Source organism: Mirounga angustirostris, unplaced genomic scaffold (genome assembly GCF_029215605.1).
Source record: "Mirounga angustirostris isolate CCGP_5_RB_7025 unplaced genomic scaffold, mMirAng1.0.hap1 SCAF_5, whole genome shotgun sequence".
Classification (NCBI taxonomy): Eukaryota; Metazoa; Chordata; class Mammalia; order Carnivora; family Phocidae; genus Mirounga; species Mirounga angustirostris.
This window is the reverse complement of record NW_026991713.1, coordinates 96,733,869-96,755,963: the sequence shown is the minus strand read 5'-3', so window position 1 is coordinate 96,755,963 and position 22,095 is coordinate 96,733,869. Positions and strand designations below refer to the sequence as shown.

The window sequence follows — 22,095 nt, the reverse complement described above, 5'->3', positions numbered from 1 at the left end:
TTCGCATTACCATTCCTGCCGCATCCTCACAGAGCTCCCGGGAGGCGTTATGGGTGTGGGGAAGGTAAATTTATCCATCGTCCCTCCACCGCAGTGCACTCGTGCAGACCCACAGAAACCAGAACCCCAGTGTCCTAAATCGCCCTGCTCCCTCCTGCCCGGCCGCCGCCTCAGGTCGTAGAGGGACACAACCGACAGCCACCGACTGCCGTGAATTGCCGCCCTATTGTCTTGTGTCTTTCTCCAGGTTTATTCTTCTCATTCCTGGCATTATTTTCCCTACAGAATCCCGCCGGCTGTGCCACGTCGTGGCTTTCAGAGTGTTGTGTGTGCCTCACCTCGCTCAGTCATCCCCTCCCAGCTAGGTGAAAGGGAGGGCAGGCGCCATGCGATCTCTTTTCACAAATGAGACCTCTGAGGTGCGGAGAAGCCAAGGAAAGTGCTTAGTGTCAAACAGCACTGAGGTGGCAGAGCAGAGTGAGACCCAGAGTCCACGGCTGGCCACAAATCCAGGGCTTCTAGGCAGAAGTGTGCCAGAGGGGCGCCTGGGTGGCTCAGTCGTTAAGCGCCTGCCTTCAGCTCAGGTCATGATCCCAGGGTCCTGGGATCGAGCCCCACATCAGGCTCCCTGCTCGGCGGGAAGCCTGCTTCTCCCTCTGCCTGCAGCTCCCCCTGCTTGTGCTCTCTCTCTCTCTCTCACTCTCTGACAAATGAATAAATAAAATCTTTAAAAAAAAAAAAAAAAAGTATGGCAGAGACTCCCCTAGTGGGATGGGGGACTCTATGGACACACGTATGGCATCCCCTCAGGGGCCTCTGACACCTGGCGCACGTAGACCAGGCCCTGGGTGGCACAGATGGCGGAGCCAGGGCCGCCGCCTCCTTGCTTTGTCCTTCTTTCTGTGAGGCCACCTGCCCCTCACTGAAGAATATTACAGCATCACCTTGACCACAGGTTCACCAGAGCAACAAAATGGCCATTGCTTTTCCAGAAGGACAATGGGAAGCAGGAAAGCAAGCAACCCATTTCCCCTACCCCTAGCCCCTTAACTGCTGCCTGCCTCCAACCCCAACAAAGTGCCAATGGGACTACCTAAAGTCTGAGGCCGACCTCGGAGAAACGGCATGTGGAGAATGAGCCACTCTGCCCCTTCTGGGCTTTCTAAGGCAGTTGGATAGAGACATCATAATGAATATTTTGTCCTTTAAAAACAAATGTATGTCCAGTGAGGTCATATTACAGAAGAAAAGAGGGCACCAGGAGGAAAGGGGGCGCCTAGCCAAGACCACCCAATTTGTTCACCATGAGAAGATTTTTCTTTGAAGTGGGATTTGTCCGAAGCAAACAGGGCTCTTTCCACCTGAGGGGGTGGGCTGCCGGGCCGCATGCACGCACATGCACGCACGCGCGCACACACACACACACACACACACACAGCTGCTCTTTTCCTTCTTGTCACATCTGTCTGCAGGCTTTCTTCAAGTGCTTCCGTCAGGGTGGCTGCCTGTCTGTAAACACTTCCTCAGGCGCTAACTAGAGCCAGCTTTGCAAACTAGGCATAGGGTCCGGAGCAATGAGGTGCCCCTAACTGACATTACACTTCAATTTGTTTTCAATCTGCCTTCGGCATTAAAGCCATTGCCTCTAACTCCAGGCGTGTTTTAGCATAAGATTTCCAGGCCTGACCGTCCAGCCAGGTTTGTGGGGTGACTCACTGAAGTACTCATCTTCCCGTGGGTGCCTTTAGTGAGGTGTGCGTTCAGTGGTGGCAGAGGGGATGACCAGGAAACGGTTCGCCATGGGCCTGAGCAGGCGCACTGCTGGGTTCTCGTGTCCCCTGGAACCGGCATAAGCCCCAGGTGATGGGGTTACCTGTGCGCTCATCAAAGACCGGATGTCGAACTGGACTTCTTTGTGGGGTGAGGACAGTGACTCATAGGCTCTTCATAAAGTCTCATTTTCAAAAGACTTTATATGGATTTGTCCCTAAGTCTCACTGCGATATTCGTCACATGCCCTCGTGGGTCTTTCTCAATATTTTCTCTGGACAAGTTACTGTTCTTGGCAGTTTCTGACTTTTATAGTGAGATCTGGATGAAAAGCCAGGTGGGAAAGGAGGCTTGTTGAAGGGAAGAGGGGAGAGAGAGAGAGGAGCTTCTGGTGAGAGTTTCAGAGATTCTGTCCCCTTGAAGTAATCCTCTTATTGATGGGATAATTATTTGTTGATTGACTGATAATTTATTCACTGTTATGCCCGAGGTATGGACAGGGCAAGGGACTAGAAAGCCTGAGAAACAGCCCTGCCCTGAAGGAGCTTGTGCTCCAGCGAGACCCAAGCCCAGCACACCCACGAGAGGAAAGGCGCGTGTGAGGGCGCTGGAGAGAACATGCGCGAAGCTCGCGGGTTTGTGTTTCCTTGGGAGGAGGCTGAGGACATCTTGGTGGGGAAGCAGCAGGCCTCGGTGGTCAGAACGGCTTTGCAGGGGGAAGGGCTGGTATGAGCAGAGGCGAGAACGCAGGGGACTTATTTGGGAACCTGAGTGATTCCATCTAAGGGGCAGCTGAGGAGGAGGTGGGCTCAGGGTTCAATTGTGTCATGCTGCTGAGAGATCAGAAAAGGTGAACCACAGCTAACGCCTTAAAACTTAAAACTGAGGGGCGCCTGGGTGGCACAGTCTGTTAAGCATCTGCCTTCAGCTTGGGTCATGATCCCAGGGTCCTGGGATCGAGCCCCACCTTGGGCTCCCTGCTCAGCTGGGAGCCTGCTTCTCCTGCTGCTCCCCCTGCTTGTGCTCTTGCTCTCTGACAAATAAATAAAATCTTAAAAATATTTAAAAAAAAAAAAAAAAAACCTTACAGCTGAGCAACTAAGCCACGTGAGCCTTTCAGGGAATTGGCTGCTGCCGCACATGGAAGGCAGGAGGCATGGAGGGCAGGAGACAGGCTGGGTTATATAGTGACAACTTTCTGGGGACCTGGAGGTGGATAAGCCACCAGCTCAGGTGTCAGAGCACCAGGCAACCAGAAGGGAGCAGTGAGCCTGGAGGGAGAGAGGGTTTGTTTCTGTTTCGAAATTTAGGATAGACCTAGGATAGGCTTTGAAAGAAGAAAACCCAGCTTAGTTTTAGAACCGTTTCAGATGTACAGAAAGGTTGCAAAGAGAGTATAGAGAGCCCCCTACTCCCCCATCAGTTCCCCCTATGGTTAACACCTCTAGGACCACATTGCATGTGTCACAACTAAGAAAGAACCAATGTGGTACATTACTATTACCTAAACCAGGCTCCCTCGGGCCTCACTTGTTTCACCAGTAAGACCCTTTTCCTGTGACACTTTCAGGTCTTCCCTGGTTTCTCAGAGATGACCTTAGCACTTTCTGGGAAGTGCTGGCCAAGTATTTTGTAGAATGTCCTCAATTTAGGTTTTTCTCCTGGCTATCTTCTAAGAAAAACAAACATGCATGAGGAATTCAAGCATTTCCAACACAACAGTGGGGAAAAGCTCTCCTTTTTCTGTCTGCACTGTCAGATAGATGGGCCCATTTGGGGGCAAAGAAGCTTTTCTTGGCAAAACTTAAATGTTTCCCTTTGGCTTCCTTTGGGAACGAGGTAACCAGGTAGACCCTGCGGTGCCTCGGGCTGGGAGTCGAGGCTCTGGACTTTTCACTTCCATCCCTACCACACAGTTGGTGATCTTCGACAGATTGCTGTCCTTTTCGGGGGGGGGGGGGGGGGGCTGTGAGCAGGAATTGGCTCACTGAGCGTCTACATCAGACCTGCTCAGATCCTGAATTGTTGCAAAAGCAAGATGGCAGCCATGGTAACGGTGTGGCCCACGTTCCTGCCACAGGTCAGCTCATTCACCCGGGTGGAAACCAGCAACTTCTTGGCCTCCCGGACCCCTGTTTTCGTAGTTTATGGAGTCCTTTCATAATTGACTCCATGCCCTTTTTTCAAAGTTAAAGCTCTCTCTGGTTCTTGCCATTTGTTTTCTCCTAGTATTCCAAGTAGCTAGGGGTGAGAGCCAGGTGGGCGGACTGGGGCACCCCCCAGTGCCACACCAAAAAGTGAATTCTTCTAGAAAGTACTCCAGAGCTCCTTAGATCGTGCCACCTGCACACCTAGGAGGCATTATTAGGTGGTGCCAATTATATGTGGCCCTGTGACCCCCAGCCATCCATCATGACCCTGCCAACTGAAGCAATTTCTCCAATAGCATTCCAGAAAATAGGGCAGCTAATGGCTTACATATCTTCCCCTCAGGCCAATTAACTCCAGTAATTCAATCCAAAAAGGCTGTAAGACTCACTCCTCTGATTTGTGTGAACCATGTGCTCCCAGTCCTACCCCTGACCCTCCCTTCCACCTGGGTGTTTTGAACCTTCCTCCTCCTCCTCTCTTTCTGTGAGTTCTGTGAGCATAAGAAACTGAGATCAAGCACTGCTTTTTCCATTTGTCCAGAGCCAGCCGCTTTTTCTTCCTCATTTTAGTGAAACGCTGTAGCTTTGACAACCAAGCAGCATGATGCTAGGTTTTGGGTGGGGTCCACATGTGTGGGACCCCCAACTCTCTCTGGCCATGTCCTTGGCCGGGGTGAGACCTGAAGTCTGTCTTCTCCTAGTTCCAATTCTCCAGCATGATGTCCTTCTCGCCACCAGTGTGTGTAGACCAGGTAAACGATCGGACTTCTACAGATTTGGCTCAGGCTCCTTGAAATGGTAAAATGGAAGAGGCCTGACCATTGCAGGTGTTTTTTGGGTACCACTGTTGTTATCCGTGGAATCATTCCCAAAGAGAAATAATTGAGCATAATGGAGAAATAATTGCGCATAATTGAGAAAGCATAGAGCAGAAAGGACAATAAATGACACAGGCCTTTCTTCGGTCCCAGGCGTTCTCAGCAATAGCACCAGCAAGATGAGGGCAAGAGGGAGGACTGAGGACAAGGTTTGTGTCCAAGCGCTGACTGAAATTGAGACCTCCCTCCGGTGCATGGGAAGTCCCTGCCTACAGCATTCTCAGGTTAACACGGTCATGTCCACAGGGAGGCCAGCAGCCTCAGTCTCCCATTGTTCAGGGCTCTCATTGGGCCTCCATATGTTGTGGGGAGACAAGAAAGCATTGCCTTCTTTCCTTTAACTCTCCAGGACCCCAGGGGAGCTAAGGCCAGGGCCTGACCACCACAGTCAGGACCCACTTAGTGTGTGCTTGTCCTGGACTCAGAGCATGGGCATGTCCCAGCTGGGCCCCACCGTGTCCCTGCCCCAACGGTGGCACTCCTGAGTCAGGAGAACCCAGTCTGAACCAAGGTACCCAGGCTAGAAATGGGGGAGAGACTCCTACATCTCCCCGCCTTCCCAGAGCCATGTCTGCTGTCTTTGGATTAGGCCAGGAGCCCCTCACTCACCTGCAAGTCTTGTGAATAAGAAGGAAAGCCTGGCATCCATGAGTTTTTCTTCTCTGCATTGTGTAGCTATGGGGCACCTTATGTTCCATACTTACTGATGTGTGGTGTTGCCTTCCATCAGATGAGAGCTAAGAGGTCTGGGGAGATGCTGAATGACTGTCCTCCTTGGGGAGGAGTGCGACCTGGTGACCTGAGTGCTGATCGAGTTATTCTCACAAAGCCCACTTGGTGGTACCTCCTTCGGAAGGACGTCTAGTATCATCTCCTTTATTTCTAGCCATACTTAAATAGCAAGGAGGGGCCACATGTCACCATTCCCATTCTACAGATGGGAAAACTGAGGCAATAGAACTCTGAGCCAGGAATTCCTGAGCCTCGCTGTGGAAACGCAGCGCTGGAGGCGTGGGCAAGGGTTTGAACCTACTGCAGGCCGCGGCCCTGGGTTGTCATGTCCGCCGTCGCCACCTCCACTCATCACATCTGCACCCATGGCCGAGCCCTGTGGGGGAGAGGAGCAAACAATTACAGAGGGAGAGGCCTGGCCACACCGCACCGTGGCTGTCCCAGCTCCCAGGGCAGAGAGTCAAGCTCCCTCAGGAGCAGGGCTCTGACACAGGGCGCCTCTGTCGAGGAGGGTGAGCCACTGTCCCTCAGGCCCTGCACTGCAGCCTGGGAGTCCCTCCCGTGCAAGCCCCGGGCCAGATGAGAGACGGGGAGCTCAGCTCAGCACTGGGGGTCGAGGACCACTTTGCCGGGGGCCTCCTGCACAGGCCTCTAGTTCCACAATGCCGGGCTGGGATTTGGCAACTCGGTTGTATTCCTTAGTGGGAAAGTCTGCCCTTCAGGGTCCAGTATCTCAACTTGCCCACCTATAAAACAGGATTTTTGGAAAATTGGGAGATTACTCAGACGTGTCTTACCTGATGTTTATAAGGATTACTCGTTCGGAAGCGTGCGCCTAAAACCTGGAATGGGGCAGGTCAGCCTGTCAGGTTTGCCAGCGTGAAAAGAAAAGGACAAATGTGGGCCACTCAGGGGAGACTCTGCTCTGTCACTTACTGAGCCGTGTGATTTCGTGAGGCATCACGGCTGCCCTCGTGGGTGCTAGACTGCCCACTGAGCAACTGTCTTCTTTTTTATCGTATGGTACATATACAGAGTAGTGCATGAAACACCAACAGTGTAAAGCCTAATTATGATGTAAATATCCATGGCACCACCACCCAAGTCCAAAGCTAGACTATTACCAGTGCCCTAGACCCTCCCCCTGCAGAGCACTGCACACTTGACTTCAGGATAATCGCTTTCTTTTTCTTTTCCTTTGTCATTTACACGCACCCCTAAGCAGTAGAGCACTTTCTAACTGTAAGGGATCACACTGTATGTGTTTTTGTGTGCCTTGCTTCTTTTGTTTGGCATCATGAGATGCACTCACGGTATGCGCGTAGCTGACAGTGGTCCGTTGTCACTGCTGTGTAGTATTCCAGTGTCCGTAAAGGGCCCGTTCTGCCGCTGGGCTGCTGGGAGGTGATTGTTCCCAGCCGGCTGATATTTTTAGCAAATGGATTGATCCCCGCACTGGCTGTTGTTACTAGCAGGTGCACGGTGAGAGGCAGAGATGGAGGCGGCTCCCAGAGCCCTTTGCAAGTCTCCCCTCCGGTGTCGTGGCACGGTGCCCCTCTGGCAGCCAGGACTAATGCCCATATCCGGGATATCTTGCAGCTTGCCGGCATTGCAGTCCTTGCCGTTGGACTATGGCTCCGATTCGACTCTCAGACCAAGAGCATCTTCGAGCAAGACAGTCAGCCTTCCAGCTTCTACACAGGTGAGGGGGACGGGGGCACTGAGTACCTCCTCAAACTGTGGAGATTCTGTGCTGATCCAGGGACTGGCCTTGGGAAAGATTTTTGCTCTGGCCCCGTTGACCTGTCGGGTCCCTTTCAAGCCACACTTGGTGCAGTCCAGCCCACGAATTTGCATTTGACTGATGCGGGTTCTTTAACATGCTGACTAAGTCTGGCATCCTGACCATGCCCCCAATAGGAAGTTGGCTCTGCCCAAGGTGCAGACCCTCTCTTAATGCTGTGTCTTCGTAGTCTTGCTCAGTTCCTTAATTCAGAAAACTTTGTCCTGGGGACCCAGAGTGCCAGGAGTAGGAGAGGTGAGTCCTCCCCACTGTGCAGATAGATAGGGGCTCTGAGACCCCAAAACATCTGCCTCCTGGATCATACAGTCAAAATGAATAAGAGACTAGCAGAGATGCCAGTCTGGCAGACCCCGGGTGCTGGTAAATGCCCTGGGTATTGGGTTTTATTTGTTTGTTTCCTAAAGTGCTTTTGCTTTGGGGCAAAGGTGTGCAACTTAGACACAAATAGACTTGCCAGCTTACATGTGGCTCCTGGGCATCTTTTCATCTTTTCTAGCATTTTTCTGTCCTTTCCGCCCACCACTGAGGCTTGTCAAATGCAATTCCCCGGTTTCTAGTCAACTCACGAAATCCGAAATCCGCAGCTGTTTCTGTATGGGGGGATAGGAAACACTTCATTTACGAGAAACAAGAGCAGCCCCCTATTTTTAGGACGATGCTGCCATGTCATCAGGCTCAAAGTGTAAGTTTGGTCATTTCCTTCCCACCCACCAAAGAAGTTATTTTAAAAAAAAGATGGAGAACACAGCCTGAAGAGAGTCATACCCCAGGCCTTCTGGAAGGATGCGGCAGCTGGTGGGCACACAGACCCCCTTCCCGCCTCCCAGACGCCACCTGAGCCAGGCCTGCATGGGCCACTTGGCTGCACGCACCCAGCCCCATGGACGTTTCCCTGCTTGTGTTGCCCGTTGCTATTGTTTTGGGGATTTTTTAGGGTGTGTCTCCCTATTTCCGGAAAGAAAGTGAGGGAAAGAAAAGCACAAGTATGTTTTTTGAAAGAAACTATGTGCACGCGCATGCGCACACACACTCACACGTGGAGTTTTTAGGGAGTAGGTCTCTAGAGTGCCCTGACTTGTTTTAGCAACAGCATTTTTGCAGGGTGGTGGGGGAGGGGGGCCTGGAATGCTGCCCTGTGGAGAGGGAGCAGCACCAGGGGTGCTGTGCCGAGGGGGACCTGGCGCCCTCCTGCCCCACTCGTTGTCACGTTGTCACGCCAGGGAGCTGCCAGGGAGCTGCGGGCCCTCTGGGGGAGAGAGGAGAGCAGATCTGCACAGGAATGTGGAAGGGGGTGGCAGCCGATGGGGCCGGTGTCCTGAGGAGAGGCTGGCCTCCTGCTTGGCTGCCATTGCGCTCTGCAGAGTGCCTGGCTGGCTTCCATCTTTTGTTTTCTAGGACTCTGGCTAATTCCCCGTGTTTTTAGATGTAGGAGGCAAGGATCTCATTGGCGAGTGGAGGAATCGGGAGGAAGACAACCCCTTCTTCGTGTGTTGCTCACTGTCTCACACTTGTTGTTACGTGATTTAATCCTCGTAACTCTTTAGGGTACATGGAATGATTTCCATCTTACCAATGAAGGAACCAAGGCCTAGAGGTTAAAGAGCTTGCCTGAGCTCGTACCTGTCAAGAGGCAGGGCTAGGATTTGAACCCAGGCCTACGAAAGCTGCTGCTTGGATTGTCCGTGCTAGGTTGTGGGGAGCACTCCCCATGGAGGAAGAGGCGGTATCTCTACCAACCGGATGTTCCCCATTGGGGGTGCTGGGCGGGGTGGAGGCTCCTTTGGCCTTTGACCTCACCCAGATTGTAGTTGGGGGGAGGGAAGCCTGCAGCGCTGGTAGCCCTGGCCGGCAGATGACAGGTGGGAAGGGACGCAGGGTGGCCGGAGAGTGATGAACCCGTGGTCGGAGGATCCACAGCTTGCCTGGGAATCACAGGATGCAGGATGGCCAGTGGTCCTAGCCGGAGTGACCAGAGGCACGGTCCCAGAGAGAGACACACAGGGATCCCTAGTTGGAGGCCAGCGGCCCCTGCCCTCAGCTGCAGCAGAGGAATATCGACATTTTGCTTCCCTGGGAAAGGGCTCAGCTCTGGGATTGTTCTCCACCTGCAGAAGCCCAAGCAAAGGAGTGCAATGCAGGTGACACTAAAGCATCAGTCAGACAAGTGACCACTGGGGTCTGGCTGGGCCTTGCCCTCCACCGAGTGCGCTGGGAAACGGAGTCATCGTCATTCATGGGCAGAGGGCCAAAGAGGCTTCATTCTCTGGATCCCCTTCCCCCTTGAGCTGTGACACCAGCCTTTGTATTGGCCGTGCCCCATCTTCTGGCAGACTACCAGCTCCACCCCTGCCATTATTCTGGGCATCATGGGGTGACTGTACCTTGCACGGGGGCCCTCACCCTCTGCCAGGCAGCCCACCGGCCAGCCTGACCACACAACCGACCCTTCAGAAAACCTGAAGGACCCAGGGGTGTATTTTCTCCAGGAGGGCAACAACGGCTTTTTAAAATAGAAAAAGAATGCATAACCAGGCCGAAAAGCAAGTGAAAAAAGAAACTTCCCAACATTCACAACAGTCAGTAGTGAATCCAGAACGTCTGACAGCCTTATATGGGCCTTCTCTCCAATTCAGGTCCTGGGAGATTCAGCCTGTCAGCAGTATCCATAATCCCAGGCCGCAAACGTGTTGGGGAACTTCATTTTCTTGGTCCCAGGCCAGCAGCCCTTCTTAACTCCTTGGTGTCCTTCCGGAACCATAGCCACTGAGTGAGGGCATCTGGGGGCTCCAGCCAGAGGCCGTGGGTGTCCATCCACCCCTCCCTGGGACCATTCCTCTTTTTATAACAAGGTGCCTGACAGTTTCCAGGATACATGGCTTTTGCCCTCAGTGAGCTTGCGGCCTCGGGCACTTTGTTTTGTTGCTCTGCACCCCATTCTCCCCAGCCTGAGACGGGCAGAGCTCACACACCCACACCTCTCCAAGATAGAGAAGTACCATGCTTGGCAAATGGAGTACCACTGTGGTGCTTATCAGTGTCAACGGCCATCTACGGGAGGGAGTGGGACCAAGAGAGAGCCATTGGGGAGCAGCATAGGGTTCCTTTGAACCCCTGATCGAGTATTTGGAGACCAGAAACTGTTGTTGTAAGCTGCACACCGGGGCTGGGGCGATGGCCGGAGGCTGATGTGTCTCTCTGGAGCTAAAGCCCAGAGCCCTGATACACAGGTGAAAAGAATGCTCAGTTTTGTGTATAAAGGACACCCTGACATATGCTTCTGCTCTACCAAAGGCTTTTTTTCTCTGACCGTATAATGTCAACCTGAAAAAAGAAGAAACAGCCTTCAAGCAAATTAATACAGTAATCCTGGAGAAGGCTCTGTGACGAATAACTTTTTCCATGAGTCAGACAGAAAGCTAACATTCACTTGTTTTGTAAAGGGGAACGCTTTGTCATTTCTCATTGGCAGCCTTTGCCAACAAGCTCAGGGTGTAGGCTAGGAGCCTGTCCAGAGGGAAGCCCAGCATGGCCCTGCTGAGAAGCAGCCAAGCCCTCCAGTTGCCCCACGGCTTCCGGGGGGCTGGGGGTTGCTGTTGCAAAGGAGCCACCCTCTAGTTTCATGGCCACTGCTAAAGTGCCTGTAAATAGCTCCCAGGGAATTGCTTATCTTCCTCCCCAACCGGAGAGGGTGAAGCCAAGACACCCCACATCTGCAGCTGTCCGAGCAAGATGTAACACCAACAACCTTTGTCCTGCCATCTTCATCTGCTGAGCCCAAGAATGAGTATTTACCACTAACCAAGAAGCCATTAGGAAGAGAATCAATTGCATTCTCTCTTTCTCTCTCTCTCTCTCTCTCTCATATGGGGAAATGCTTTTTCCTTTAGTAGCTCACCACTGCTGCCAGCCCAACTCGCCTCGGTTTACAAACCGGGATCTGGACTTAGAGAAGACATGTCCATCTGTCCATTCCCACTCGACTCTATTCCATGTGCTTGCAGATCCTTTTGATCTCTTAATACCCCCTATGTATTCAGCCCCTGCTATGGAGCTCAGAGGAGTGACCTCATCCTTCGTTGCCTTGCCCCGATGAGATGGGGAGAAACCGGGGCCATTTGACTGCTGCAGCTCGGCTCGCTGGTGTCCCCATGGCAGAGCCTAGAGCCGAGCAGGGCCGCCCCTCCCGTGACACCCATGCAGTGCGTGGGGCCGCACTGCCTGTCCGAGTCTGGCCCACCACCTCACACTATCGGACAGCCCAGGAGGCCAGGACTTGACTCGAGGACAAGCTACATTTGTCCCCATGCCCAGTCTGGGCCGGGCATGCAGGGGAACAATACCCATATTCATACGACATAGGGGTTTGCCAGTAAACCCACGTGACTTGACATCACGACAGATGGGGGGGAAAGGGGAGAGACACAAATGCTCCCTTGTGTGTGCTCCACTTGGGGCTGCCCGGGAGCCTCAGCTGCAGGCGGGCTGCATGGTTTGTTGCCTGCAAAGCCTCGGCTCTGGACTAGGGGTGCAGATGTGGGACGGTGAAGTCACTGTAACACCTGCCAAGGTTCTCACTGCACTATCCTGTTGTGCATTGTGTGGAAACATCACAAACACTCTCTCTCAGCTTCGGCCAGCACTTTGAGGAAGTCTCTTTAGTCCCAGTGAGTAGGGAGGGATCAGCAAGTATATAAAAATGCATCACTGTGGTTCTGAGTGATTGTCATCCATCCCTCGTATTATTCAGAATGACAGCAGCTAGCATTTGTTGGGCACGTTTGGATCCTGTCCCTTCGTCTGCACAGCGAGCCCTGAGGTAGGCATCGTTAGCGCCCCCGTTTCGCAGCTAGAAAATTGTCGCACGGAGAGGTGAAGTGGCTGTCCCAGGGTCACAGCTAGCTTGCAAACCCAAACGTGCTCTCGCCACGTGACAGGAGCCCCTCCCCAGGTTGAACAGAACTCGCCTGCCAGACAGGAAGGCCCGGGACCTCTGCCAGTTTCCCCACGGGGCCTGTGCGCTGGCGAGCTGGACGGCTGTGGCTTCTGCAGAGTAGAACTGCAAGACCCCTCTGGGCATTCCCGGGGGGGTGGCGGAAGGACAAGGGCCCGGCTCCACTGCGTTCCCCTCCCAGGGTTTTGCACTGCGTTGGGTCTGGGAAGAAGTCACTGCCCTTCTCACTCAGATTGAGGACTTAGAAACTGTGTCCTCACCCTCCCTTTAAAGGAGGATCCTTTTCACCCTTCACCTGGAACAAATGAACTGCAACTGTAAGACCTCTTCACCAGTGCGCTCTAAGGGATGTTTTGAAATTTCCTAGCCACCAGGCTCTCATTTTACTGATAAAGACACCGAGGCCCAGAGGGGGAAAGCGTCTTAGCCAAGATCACACAGCAGTTAAGTCTCAGCCAAGATCACACAGCAGTTAATAGCAGAGTCGGGATCAAAGCGAGGGTCTTCTGACACCAGGCCGGTGTTCTGTGCACTAAAGCACTATAACCTCTGCTGACACATGGCCTCGGTCTTACTGACCGCGCGGGCCTCACTGCCCCCGGGAAGCAGGGCAGGGAGGCATCCCTTCTGGGAATGAGGCAGAGCTGGCCCACCCTGAGCATGGCTGGCTGAGTGCACACAACCCCTTCCTGCTGAAGGCTTGCGCTGACACACTCTTCTGTCCAGGGAGAGGCCAGCCCGGGGCTCATCCGAGTCCCAGGAAGTCAGCCCCGGCCTGGAGGGTCTATTTTAATTAGTGTGAGTGGATTCATCTTGCTGGAAACAGCTGACAGACTGGATCAGTTTGTGTCCTGAGCCGAATCTGGGGATTTCTGTGGATCTCTTTGTCCTGGTTAGGGGGTTGTGAGTACCTTCCAGGAAGGTGAGGGTAAGATGGGAGTGAGGGCTTGATGGGGCCGGGTCCTAGAAGAGAGATTGGCGGGAAGAGATGGAGGAGGCAGTTTTTAAGGACGGGACACTTCTTTCCTGAGGGAGGGGCAATAAGGATGGGGCACGGCCCAGAATCTTACAGAGGGAAAAAAGGAATTGCAGGACATATCTGGGCCTCCACACCGGTGACTCCATGCCTTGCCCTCTGTCCTCTCCCTTCTCCCCACAGGAGTTTATATTCTGATTGGAGCCGGTGCCCTCATGATGCTGGTGGGTTTCCTGGGCTGCTGTGGGGCCGTGCAAGAGTCCCAGTGCATGCTGGGATTGGTGAGTACCCCTTCCGCTCCCCGCGGCCACTCTGATCCCCAGGCCCCCGCCCCCAAGAGCTCATAGAACACATGGGGTGGGATGGGGTGCAGAGGGTACCCCAAGGGCTTGAGCTCTCCTCAGCTCCTCCACTGCAGGCCCCGCCCCAGCCTCCGAGCCAGGCAGCTATCTCGTCCTCCTCCCCTGCAAGGATGCCTTGCTCCTCTTCCTTTCTCTGTCTTATCACTTCCCTTAGGCAACTAAATGCCAGGACTTTGTTTTCCCCTTTTTCGAGGACCGCGCGTTTGCTTTTTTTCCCTGAATCCACAGGTACCTTTGCTTTCTCTTATTTTAAAATTTGTTACCGTTTCCTTCAAATTCCGAAGTGTATTCACTTTTTTTATTTCCTCAAATCCCTGTAGTTTTTGTGAGTGCACGATGGTATTTTATCACTGACTCTTCATTAACACCTTAGAAATACCAATTTTGGTGTCGGCTGTGCCCCGTTCTTTTCCTCCTGAGGAATCTCTTCCTACTACGGCTTTCGCTCCTTGCCTCGGCTTAACGCTCACAGTTCCCTAAACTTCTTCCCCGTCCTTTCCAGGCTGTTCATTTGTTGCCCAGATTCCTGACTCATAGAGACTTGTTGTTCTCCCTCGTTCTCCAGAAAACCCTTTGGTTGCTCTCATTGGCTGGCTGGGATTTCTTTTTTTTTTTTTTTTTTTTTTTTACTTTTATTTATTTATTTGACAGAGAGAGGCACAGCGAGAGAGGGAACACAAGCAGGGGGAGTGGGAGAGGGAGAAGCAGGCTTCCTGCCAAGCAGGGAGCCCAAGGTGGGGCTCAATCCCAGGACCCTGAGATCATGACCCAAGCCGAAGGCAGACGCTTAACCACTGAGCCACCCAGGTGCCCCGGCTGGCTGGGATTTCTCCTCATACTACCCCTTCTTTGCCTTCTAGTTCTTTGGCTTCCTCTTGGTGATATTTGCCATTGAGATAGCTGCGGCCATCTGGGGATATTCCCACAAAGATGAGGTAGGTTTCTCCCATAAGATCTCTTGGGGGTGATACAGGTTTGGGAATTTGGGGGTGGGAGTGATGAGGGCGGAAGGGTGTCCCAGCTGGCCACTTGGGTCAGCTTTCAGCCATCACACATGCCTCTTACTTCACTACGTTCCCACGTGCCCATCAGAGCGTGAGCTCCCCCTGGGGCAGGGGACGTGGGTGTCATGCCAACCACTGCTTCCAGTTCCCTGGATGGTTCTGGCACATAATAGCTGTTCAGGAAAGATTCACTGGGTCCGTGTATGTGTATGTGTGTCTCACAACTCAGCAGCCCTACCCCATCTCCTCTGGAAAGATGGCTTAGGAAAACAAGTCTTTGTGTGGGCTGAACCCCCCTGCCCCTTCACCTAGTCTCTGAATATGTGTCACTATAAGCCAAGTGCTGGCCAGGCCCCATGTAGGTCCAGAGATGCGCAAGCTGTGGGCCCCTCTTGAAGCAACTGCCACCTACATGTGGGAGAAGGATACGCATTTGATAAGTGTCACAGAAGTCATTTATATCCAGAAGTTCCATGGGGTTGGAGAAGGTAGCATGCCAAAGGGAAATCTCTTCTGGCTTTGTGGAGAAGCAGGCATCGACCTGAGCTTTGGATGAGAGGATTTCAGGAGGAAAGTTGGTGGGAGATTGAGTACTTTCCTTTATTTTATTCTTTTTTAAGATTTTATTTATTTATCTATTTATTTGAGAGACACAGAGAGAGAGAGAAAGAGAGCATGAGTGGGGCAGGGGTGGCAGAGGGAGAGGGAAAGGAAGAAGCAGACTCCCCGCTGAGCAGAGAGCGCGACATTGAGCTCAGTCCCAGGACCCTGAGATGATGATCTGAGCTGAAGGCAGATTCTTAACCAACTGAGCTACCCAGGTGCCCCCCTGAGTACTTTCCTTTAAAGAGAGCTAAATGTGGGCCTCCACGGAGAGCCACTGAAGAGTTGTGGGCCAGGACGGGCCACGTCAGAACACTGTTTTAGAAAGGGCCATCTTGGCATGGTCAGCAGCAGGGAGTGCAGGGAGACTGGGCGCTGAAACCCTGTTTAAAGAGAGAGAGAGAGATTTAACTATCCAGATATAAATGCTGCAACCGTAGAAATAGGAAGGGATACTAGTGGAAGCTGCTGAAGGAGAGATTCTGGATGTTGGTCAGTTAACTGATTGGGGGGGGGGGGGCGGCGAGGGACAGGCGTTTGTTAAACTAGGGTATACCCAGGTACCCAGGTACAGGAGAACAATTGTCCATCATATTATAATAGCTAGTACTTATTCCAAATTTACTCTGTACCAGACACTGTGCTAGGGCTTAACATGCAATATCTCATGTAAATCCTCACCATAACCTCTGAGGCACAGACTGCTGTAATCTCCATTCCATGTACACAGAAACGGAGGTACAGAGAGGTTTAGTAATTTGCCAAAACTCACACAGCCTCTAAATGAAGAAGAAAAAAATGGAAGCCTGAGGAACTAGTAGGGTCAGGAGTAGGATTTTTTTTTTCTTTCTTTTTTTTTTTTTTTGTTATTACTGTTCCTTAGATTGAGGAGAGTCCATTTTGTTCACAAGTGGAAGGGAAGGCGCCAAGTGGGGTGGAAGGGACCCGCCAAAGGTACAAGGGAAGAAGGGAAAATGGCCGGAGTGGGTTAGGGAGTGGGAGGAGACGAGAAGGGCCCCGGAGGCCCTGGGAGAGGCAGGACAGTTTGGTGGCTTCAGTCAGGAATCTTGTTGGCTGAGCATGAACAAGATGGAACGGGTGACATTTGTCCAAGAAAATGCCCTGTCTGTCCATCGCAGGTGATTAAGGAAGTCCAGGAGTTTTACAAGGACACCTACAACAAGCTGAAGTCCAAGGATGAGCCCCAGCGGGACACCCTGAAAGCCATCCACTTCGCGGTACGTCACCTCCGCAAATGCTCCGTCGGGACGCGGGTGCGCACGGGGGGCTGGGCGCACCAGCCCCCGGGTCTGTGTTCCGGTCACCTGCATCATTCGTCTCTCCCACCCCATCCCTGCCCTGCCCTCTGCAGTTGAACTGCTGTGGTCTGGCTGGTGGAGTGGAACAGTTTATCTCCGACATCTGCCCCCAGAAGGATGTTCTGTCAACCATCACAGTGAAGGTAAACTCGTGTGCCCCCCGCCTGGCTGCTCTGGACAAATCCCAGCAGCGTTGTCGTGAAATCTCACCCCCTCGTTCTGGGAGGACAGGCATCTGAGTGATCCAGAACTACTTCTCGCCCCTGTGAAAGGGGCCCACGGTGGGGCCATCTCTTTCCTCCCTGGCCTGGGGCAGCAGAACAAGGACCAGTCCAGAGAAATAACAGAGTATCCTAGCTGCCTGCAATGATTGGGCCCCGGAGCTGCTCGCTGCTGCCTCACTTTCTGCCTCCCCCAGTCCTCAAGCCAGCGGGTCGGGTGTGCTCTGACTTCTGGACACTTCGCTTTTTAGGTATATCGACAGCTCTTGATTGGAAGTGGGAGCTAACGTCCACACTTCAGAATAATCAGATGGCCTGATATGAGCTAGACCCCAAAGCAGGGCCTTACCCTTCTTCCTTCCCTTATTTCTTACCGGGACTTTAGGGACCCACCTCCATATCCCTCAGTTCCCCCTTCTGTCCACCAGCCAGGACACCTGGACACTCCCATCCCCAGCCCTTTCTCTGGGACCCGCAGCACTCCTGGCATGAGATGGGTGCTGTGGGTGGGAGGAGGTGTGCTGGAGCAGGGATTGTATGTGACCTGAGTCTTGGTTTGCCCTCCTCAGCCCTGCCCTGAGGCCATAAAAGAGGTCTTCCACAACAAATTCCACATCATCGGCGCGGTGGGCATCGGGATTGCCGTGGTGATGGTGAGTATTGAGGGCACCGGGAGGGAATGAGCATCTTAGTGGTTAACATCTATTAAACACACGCTCTGGCCAGGCGCTGTGTTAATACATCAATTCATTTATCAACTAATTTAATCCTCACCACACCTATGAGGTGGGAGACTAGGGAGTGGAGAGATGCAGAGGTTGAGTTGATCAAAGCCTCTGAGCTCATGAGTGAAGCATCTGGGATTTGAGCTCTGTGTGTCTCCAGAATGCGTTGTCTTAACCATTAAGGTTCAGGGGTGAATGTAAGGTGATGCCGGTGCTGCTGGTCCAAGGACCACACTTTGAGTAGCGAGGGTGTAGGTCACCCAGACCTGTTAGTTATCCTGGGATCATCTTCAGGACGTGTTTTTGTTATGTGCCTGCTTTTCCTTTCCCCAAGAAAGCAGTTCAGTAAAAGTTACATGGATGGGAATTGTTTCTCTCATACACACACACACACACACAAACACACACACACCATAGTCTGAAAGGCATCCAAAGGTGGACAGCCAGAAGGAAGATTCCAGGCTTCAGATAATCTACTGCCCTGCTAATCGGCCCCTAGAAACCATTAAGGGCAACCAAGGTTCCCTTGGGTCACCACCCCCCTTGCCCCAAGAGGAAGTGATAAGAACCGTGTAGGGGACTTAGCCCTCCTCTGCCCCAGCAAGACTATCCCAAAAATGAGAATTGCTTCCTTTTCTTGGTGGTTATTTGCACCTAAGAAAGGCTTGAGGCCGCTTTCAGTAAAAGCCATAACAATACTTTTTAAAATGGAATATAAAACACAGACCCACACATAGATGGAAAGTATAGGCCTGTGTGGATCATTGGAATATCTGGCCTTTGAGCATTAAATTTAGCTCTGAGCTTATTTGTCACACTCTGGAAGTTTCTTCAGGGAAGTGGCTTGTGCAGTTTACACGAGCAAGTGGCCACAGACCTGCAGAATCCCAGCAGTTAGTGACTCTTCCCATTACCCAGCCCCCGTCTCTCCTCCTCTGGCACCCTTCAGCGTGCCTGGCCCTGTGGTCACTATTCTTGTTTGCCTTGGCCCAAATGACTCACATCTTTCCTCTCCCTCACCCTTCCCTCCGGAAAGCCGCCCTGTTCCTCATGTTCCTTTTTGTCTTCTAGATATTTGGCATGATCTTCAGTATGATCCTGTGCTGTGCTATCCGCAGGAGCCGAGAGATGGTCTAGAGTCAGCTTGCCCCCTTTGAGCAGGAAGGTCCACCCCTAAAGATTGTTGGTTATTTTCTTGCAGTTTTGGTTTTTTTGTGTTTTGGGGGGTTTGGGGGGTTTTGTGGGGTTTTTTGGTGTTGTGTTGTTTTTGTTTTTTGACTTTTATTTTTTTTGCCACTAACCTTAGTATTCATTCTGCATTTCTAAACAAAAAAGTTATTCCATGTTTGTCTTTTTAATGCTTTATTCAATATTGGTATTTGTAGTTGAGAAATTTGGGGATTTGGTTTGCTTTGGTTTATATTTTTTTCGTTGGTTGTTTTTGCTTATTATGTTAAGCAGAAATCCTGCAATGAAAGGTACTATATTTGCTAGACTCTAGACAAAAGATATTGTACATAAAGAGAATTTTTTTGTCTTTAAAGAGATAAAAAAAAATGTCTATCAAACTTAATCAGGTTGTAACTTATGTTGAAGACAATTTGATACATAATAAATAAATGATGATGACAATATCCTGGACCGGTTTTTGTTTTTTGCTTCCTTTATATTTTTAAAGATATTTATTTTTCAAATGTCTTCTAACCACATTTATATGAGAAATAGGTTGGAAAGTTGGTCTCCCTCTTTTGACTAATGAAGAAAGCAAGAGAGGAAGGGATTTTGATCACAAGATCACTCAGTTGTTAATAGAGTCCACACCAGAACCTAGCCCATGACTCTTTCCTGTAACATCAGGTTGTATCTCGGGAAGAGAACAGTAAATGTGACCTCCCTGATGGCGGGGGATTTGTTTTATTCACTGCTCTACTCCCAGCACCTGGAACCTACTGTCTCTAGTGCGTAGTAGGTGCTCAATAAATATTTGTCGGCAATTAATATTGGTTGGTTGAATAAATGAGGGCTTTTGATCAGGGAGGCAGAATAATTATTAAATGTTAAATATTATATTATAATTTACATTTTATGTGTGTGTGTATAATTTGCTGCATAGATTTGACCTTGTACAATCATTAGGGTTGGTTCGGCAGTCTCTTTAAGACCATTGCCTTTGCATCAGACATGAACTTGAAGCCCTGTGGTCACAGGTCAGATAGGAAGGACAGCTGGATGTAGTTGGGGAGAGCAAGAACAGGCCAGAACTCAAGCAGGAGCTAACACCCGTGAAGACAGACAAATCTGTGTCAATTCTTTTTCCTCTCATGGGGGGTGTGGGTCCTGCAGAGGCCAGGACCCTATGTGTTGGAGCTAAACACACACAGGCCAGGAGCTGGAGGAGCTGATAGGAGCCAGCAAAAAAAGCAGCTGCAAAATGCCTCATTGCCTTTCAGGCCTCCCACGCGAGGAGGGGAAAAATCCAGGGTTAGCACGCTTGCATCTCATTGCTATTCTGTGGCCCCATGAGCCTTATTAATCTGAGCATTTGAGGGCTAATTGTACTGTTTCAATGTTGAAATTGCAGGTCAACTATTCTTTTTATGAAAGTGTGAATGAGCCTGTCTTAAGTCAGCATCACAATCCCTGATTAATTCTAATATCTGCCAGTGCCCTCTAGGAAAAGCAGGTTCCACTCTGCGTCTGTGCTGAAGAGTGGATGGGGTCAGATTATACCAGGCTTGCTACTACTTAAATCGAGGAATACCTTGGAGTCATACCCTGTCTTCTCAGTTTGTCATAAATAATGGGCCCACTGCCTAGCTTAAGCGACAGCTTAGGAACACAAGTGGTGACTCCCGGAACCCAAAAGTGGAAACACAGTTGAGCCATAGGAAGTTTCTAGAACCATGGACTAGGAACTCTTGGAGCTCTACACTTCTGAGTGCTGTGTTCTGCTCGCCAAAGAGACCACTTGTCTCCACTACTCAGTCCACATGGGTTGGGAAAAGGGCTGGTGTTCAACCCCCAAGTTTATGCAGACAACCTCCAGTAGCCTCACTTGAAATTTCCGGAGAGAAAATCTGCCCCAGTTTTCAGTGCCATATCTATCCCTGACTTCAGTGGAGGGGTACATGTAGTAAAGATTGAGCCACCCTCTGACCTATAGACTGAACCTAAGACCAGAAGAGGAGGGATCATTGAGAGCTGGCGGACACCCAGAAAGAAGCCAGCTGGTCCACGCTGCCCTCAGTCCAGCCCAACGAGCTCACCCGGACTCCTGGTGGATGGGTCTAGTTGAAGCTCTGCAACTAAGGCAAAACCAAGATGTGCCACAGCTCTCGGGGCCTGAAGGGCTTTTGGAACAAAGGCCTTTAGGAAGTTTTAGGTCACAAAAAGGCAATAGACTGGGGATGGGGGTGGGGGGATGGGTTAGCCTGGTGATGGGTATTAAGGAGGGCACGTTCTGCCTGGAGCCCTGGGTGTTATACGCAAACAATGAATCATGGAACACTACACCAAAAACTAATGATGTAATGTATGGTGATTAACATAACGTAATAAAATAAAACTTAAAAAAAATAAATAAATTTAAAATTTAAAAAAAAAAAAGGCAATAGACTGCCAATAGCAATAATAGCTATGGGTCCAGAAAGAACCTCCTTGGGCAAAAGAGGCATGGATACACAGCTGGGTATGTGGGCCTCCTGGTTCAACTGTGAAAGGCAGTGCAGGGGCAGCAAATTTGAATATAAACAGGTGGATAGTAAAGGTTATTAAAGGTGCCCTTCAAGGACTGAAAGTGCTTTAAAATTCCTGAACTCCACGCCTTCTAGGGTGGAGCTGAGTGGTGCTAGGGTGGAGGCAAGACCACAGGTATCTGGCACTCCTTCCATGCTGCTGCAACTTCCCTGCAGAAGGAGTTTTAACTAGTGCATTAGGACACTCCCGAAGGGCAGTGTATTTTTGTTTCACTGAAAATGAGGGCATCTCATGAGCTGCTTGGGCACAGGATGGAGTAGTATGGGTGGTCTTCCAGCACAAGCAGGCAGATCCATAGCTGGGTGAACACTCCCATACAAGGGGAGAGATCCATTGGTGGGCTGGAGGGGGGAGGGGGCTGCTTTGCCCCATCCGGTCAATGTTTTAAATAACTTGGAATACTATTAAATATTACAGGTTTCACAAAGCTCTGAGGAATACCCAGTAATGTGAGTAACGAAATTATAGTTCAAAGAGATCTCAGGATCTGGAATAATGGATTATGACACCCAAAGGATATATCTTAGGAGGAATAAATAGTAAGTAAATGAAATCAAGCAGTCTACATATGTTTTAACACAGCTCCTCATCCCTTAAACTTGTAGCTGAAGAAGTAGTTAAGTGCATGTTTGGCTGGCTAGATAACAGGGTTTTTTCCCTTATGCATTAAGCCTGGAGGCAACCACAGGTGTTGATTTAGCAGCTGAATACTCACAAAGAGGCCATCTCTGTGATTCTCTTGGCTTCCCTCACTCTGTCAACAAGGCAGCTGCCACGGCTCCAACCATCTCTACATTCACAGCAGAAGTAAGAGAAGGGCAAATCCTTGCTACAAGTACCCCTT

General features: G+C 51.1%; 1 protein-coding gene across 1 annotated transcript in view; it reads left to right on the top strand.

Annotated features, from left to right (window-relative positions):
* CD9 (CD9 molecule) overlaps positions 1 to 19,129 on the top strand; it is a 33,110-nt gene extending 13,981 nt beyond the window's left edge. The window contains exons 2-8 of the mRNA XM_045874018.3: positions 7,130 to 7,232; positions 13,445 to 13,542; positions 14,484 to 14,558; positions 16,370 to 16,468; positions 16,603 to 16,692; positions 17,340 to 17,423; positions 18,567 to 19,129. Of these exons, the coding sequence (XP_045729974.1) occupies positions 7,130 to 7,232; positions 13,445 to 13,542; positions 14,484 to 14,558; positions 16,370 to 16,468; positions 16,603 to 16,692; positions 17,340 to 17,423; positions 18,567 to 18,632 (615 nt within the window). The 3' untranslated portion in view covers positions 18,633 to 19,129. The remainder of the gene's footprint in view (positions 1 to 7,129; positions 7,233 to 13,444; positions 13,543 to 14,483; positions 14,559 to 16,369; positions 16,469 to 16,602; positions 16,693 to 17,339; positions 17,424 to 18,566) is intronic.
* Positions 19,130 to 22,095: the final 2,966 nt, after the last annotated feature.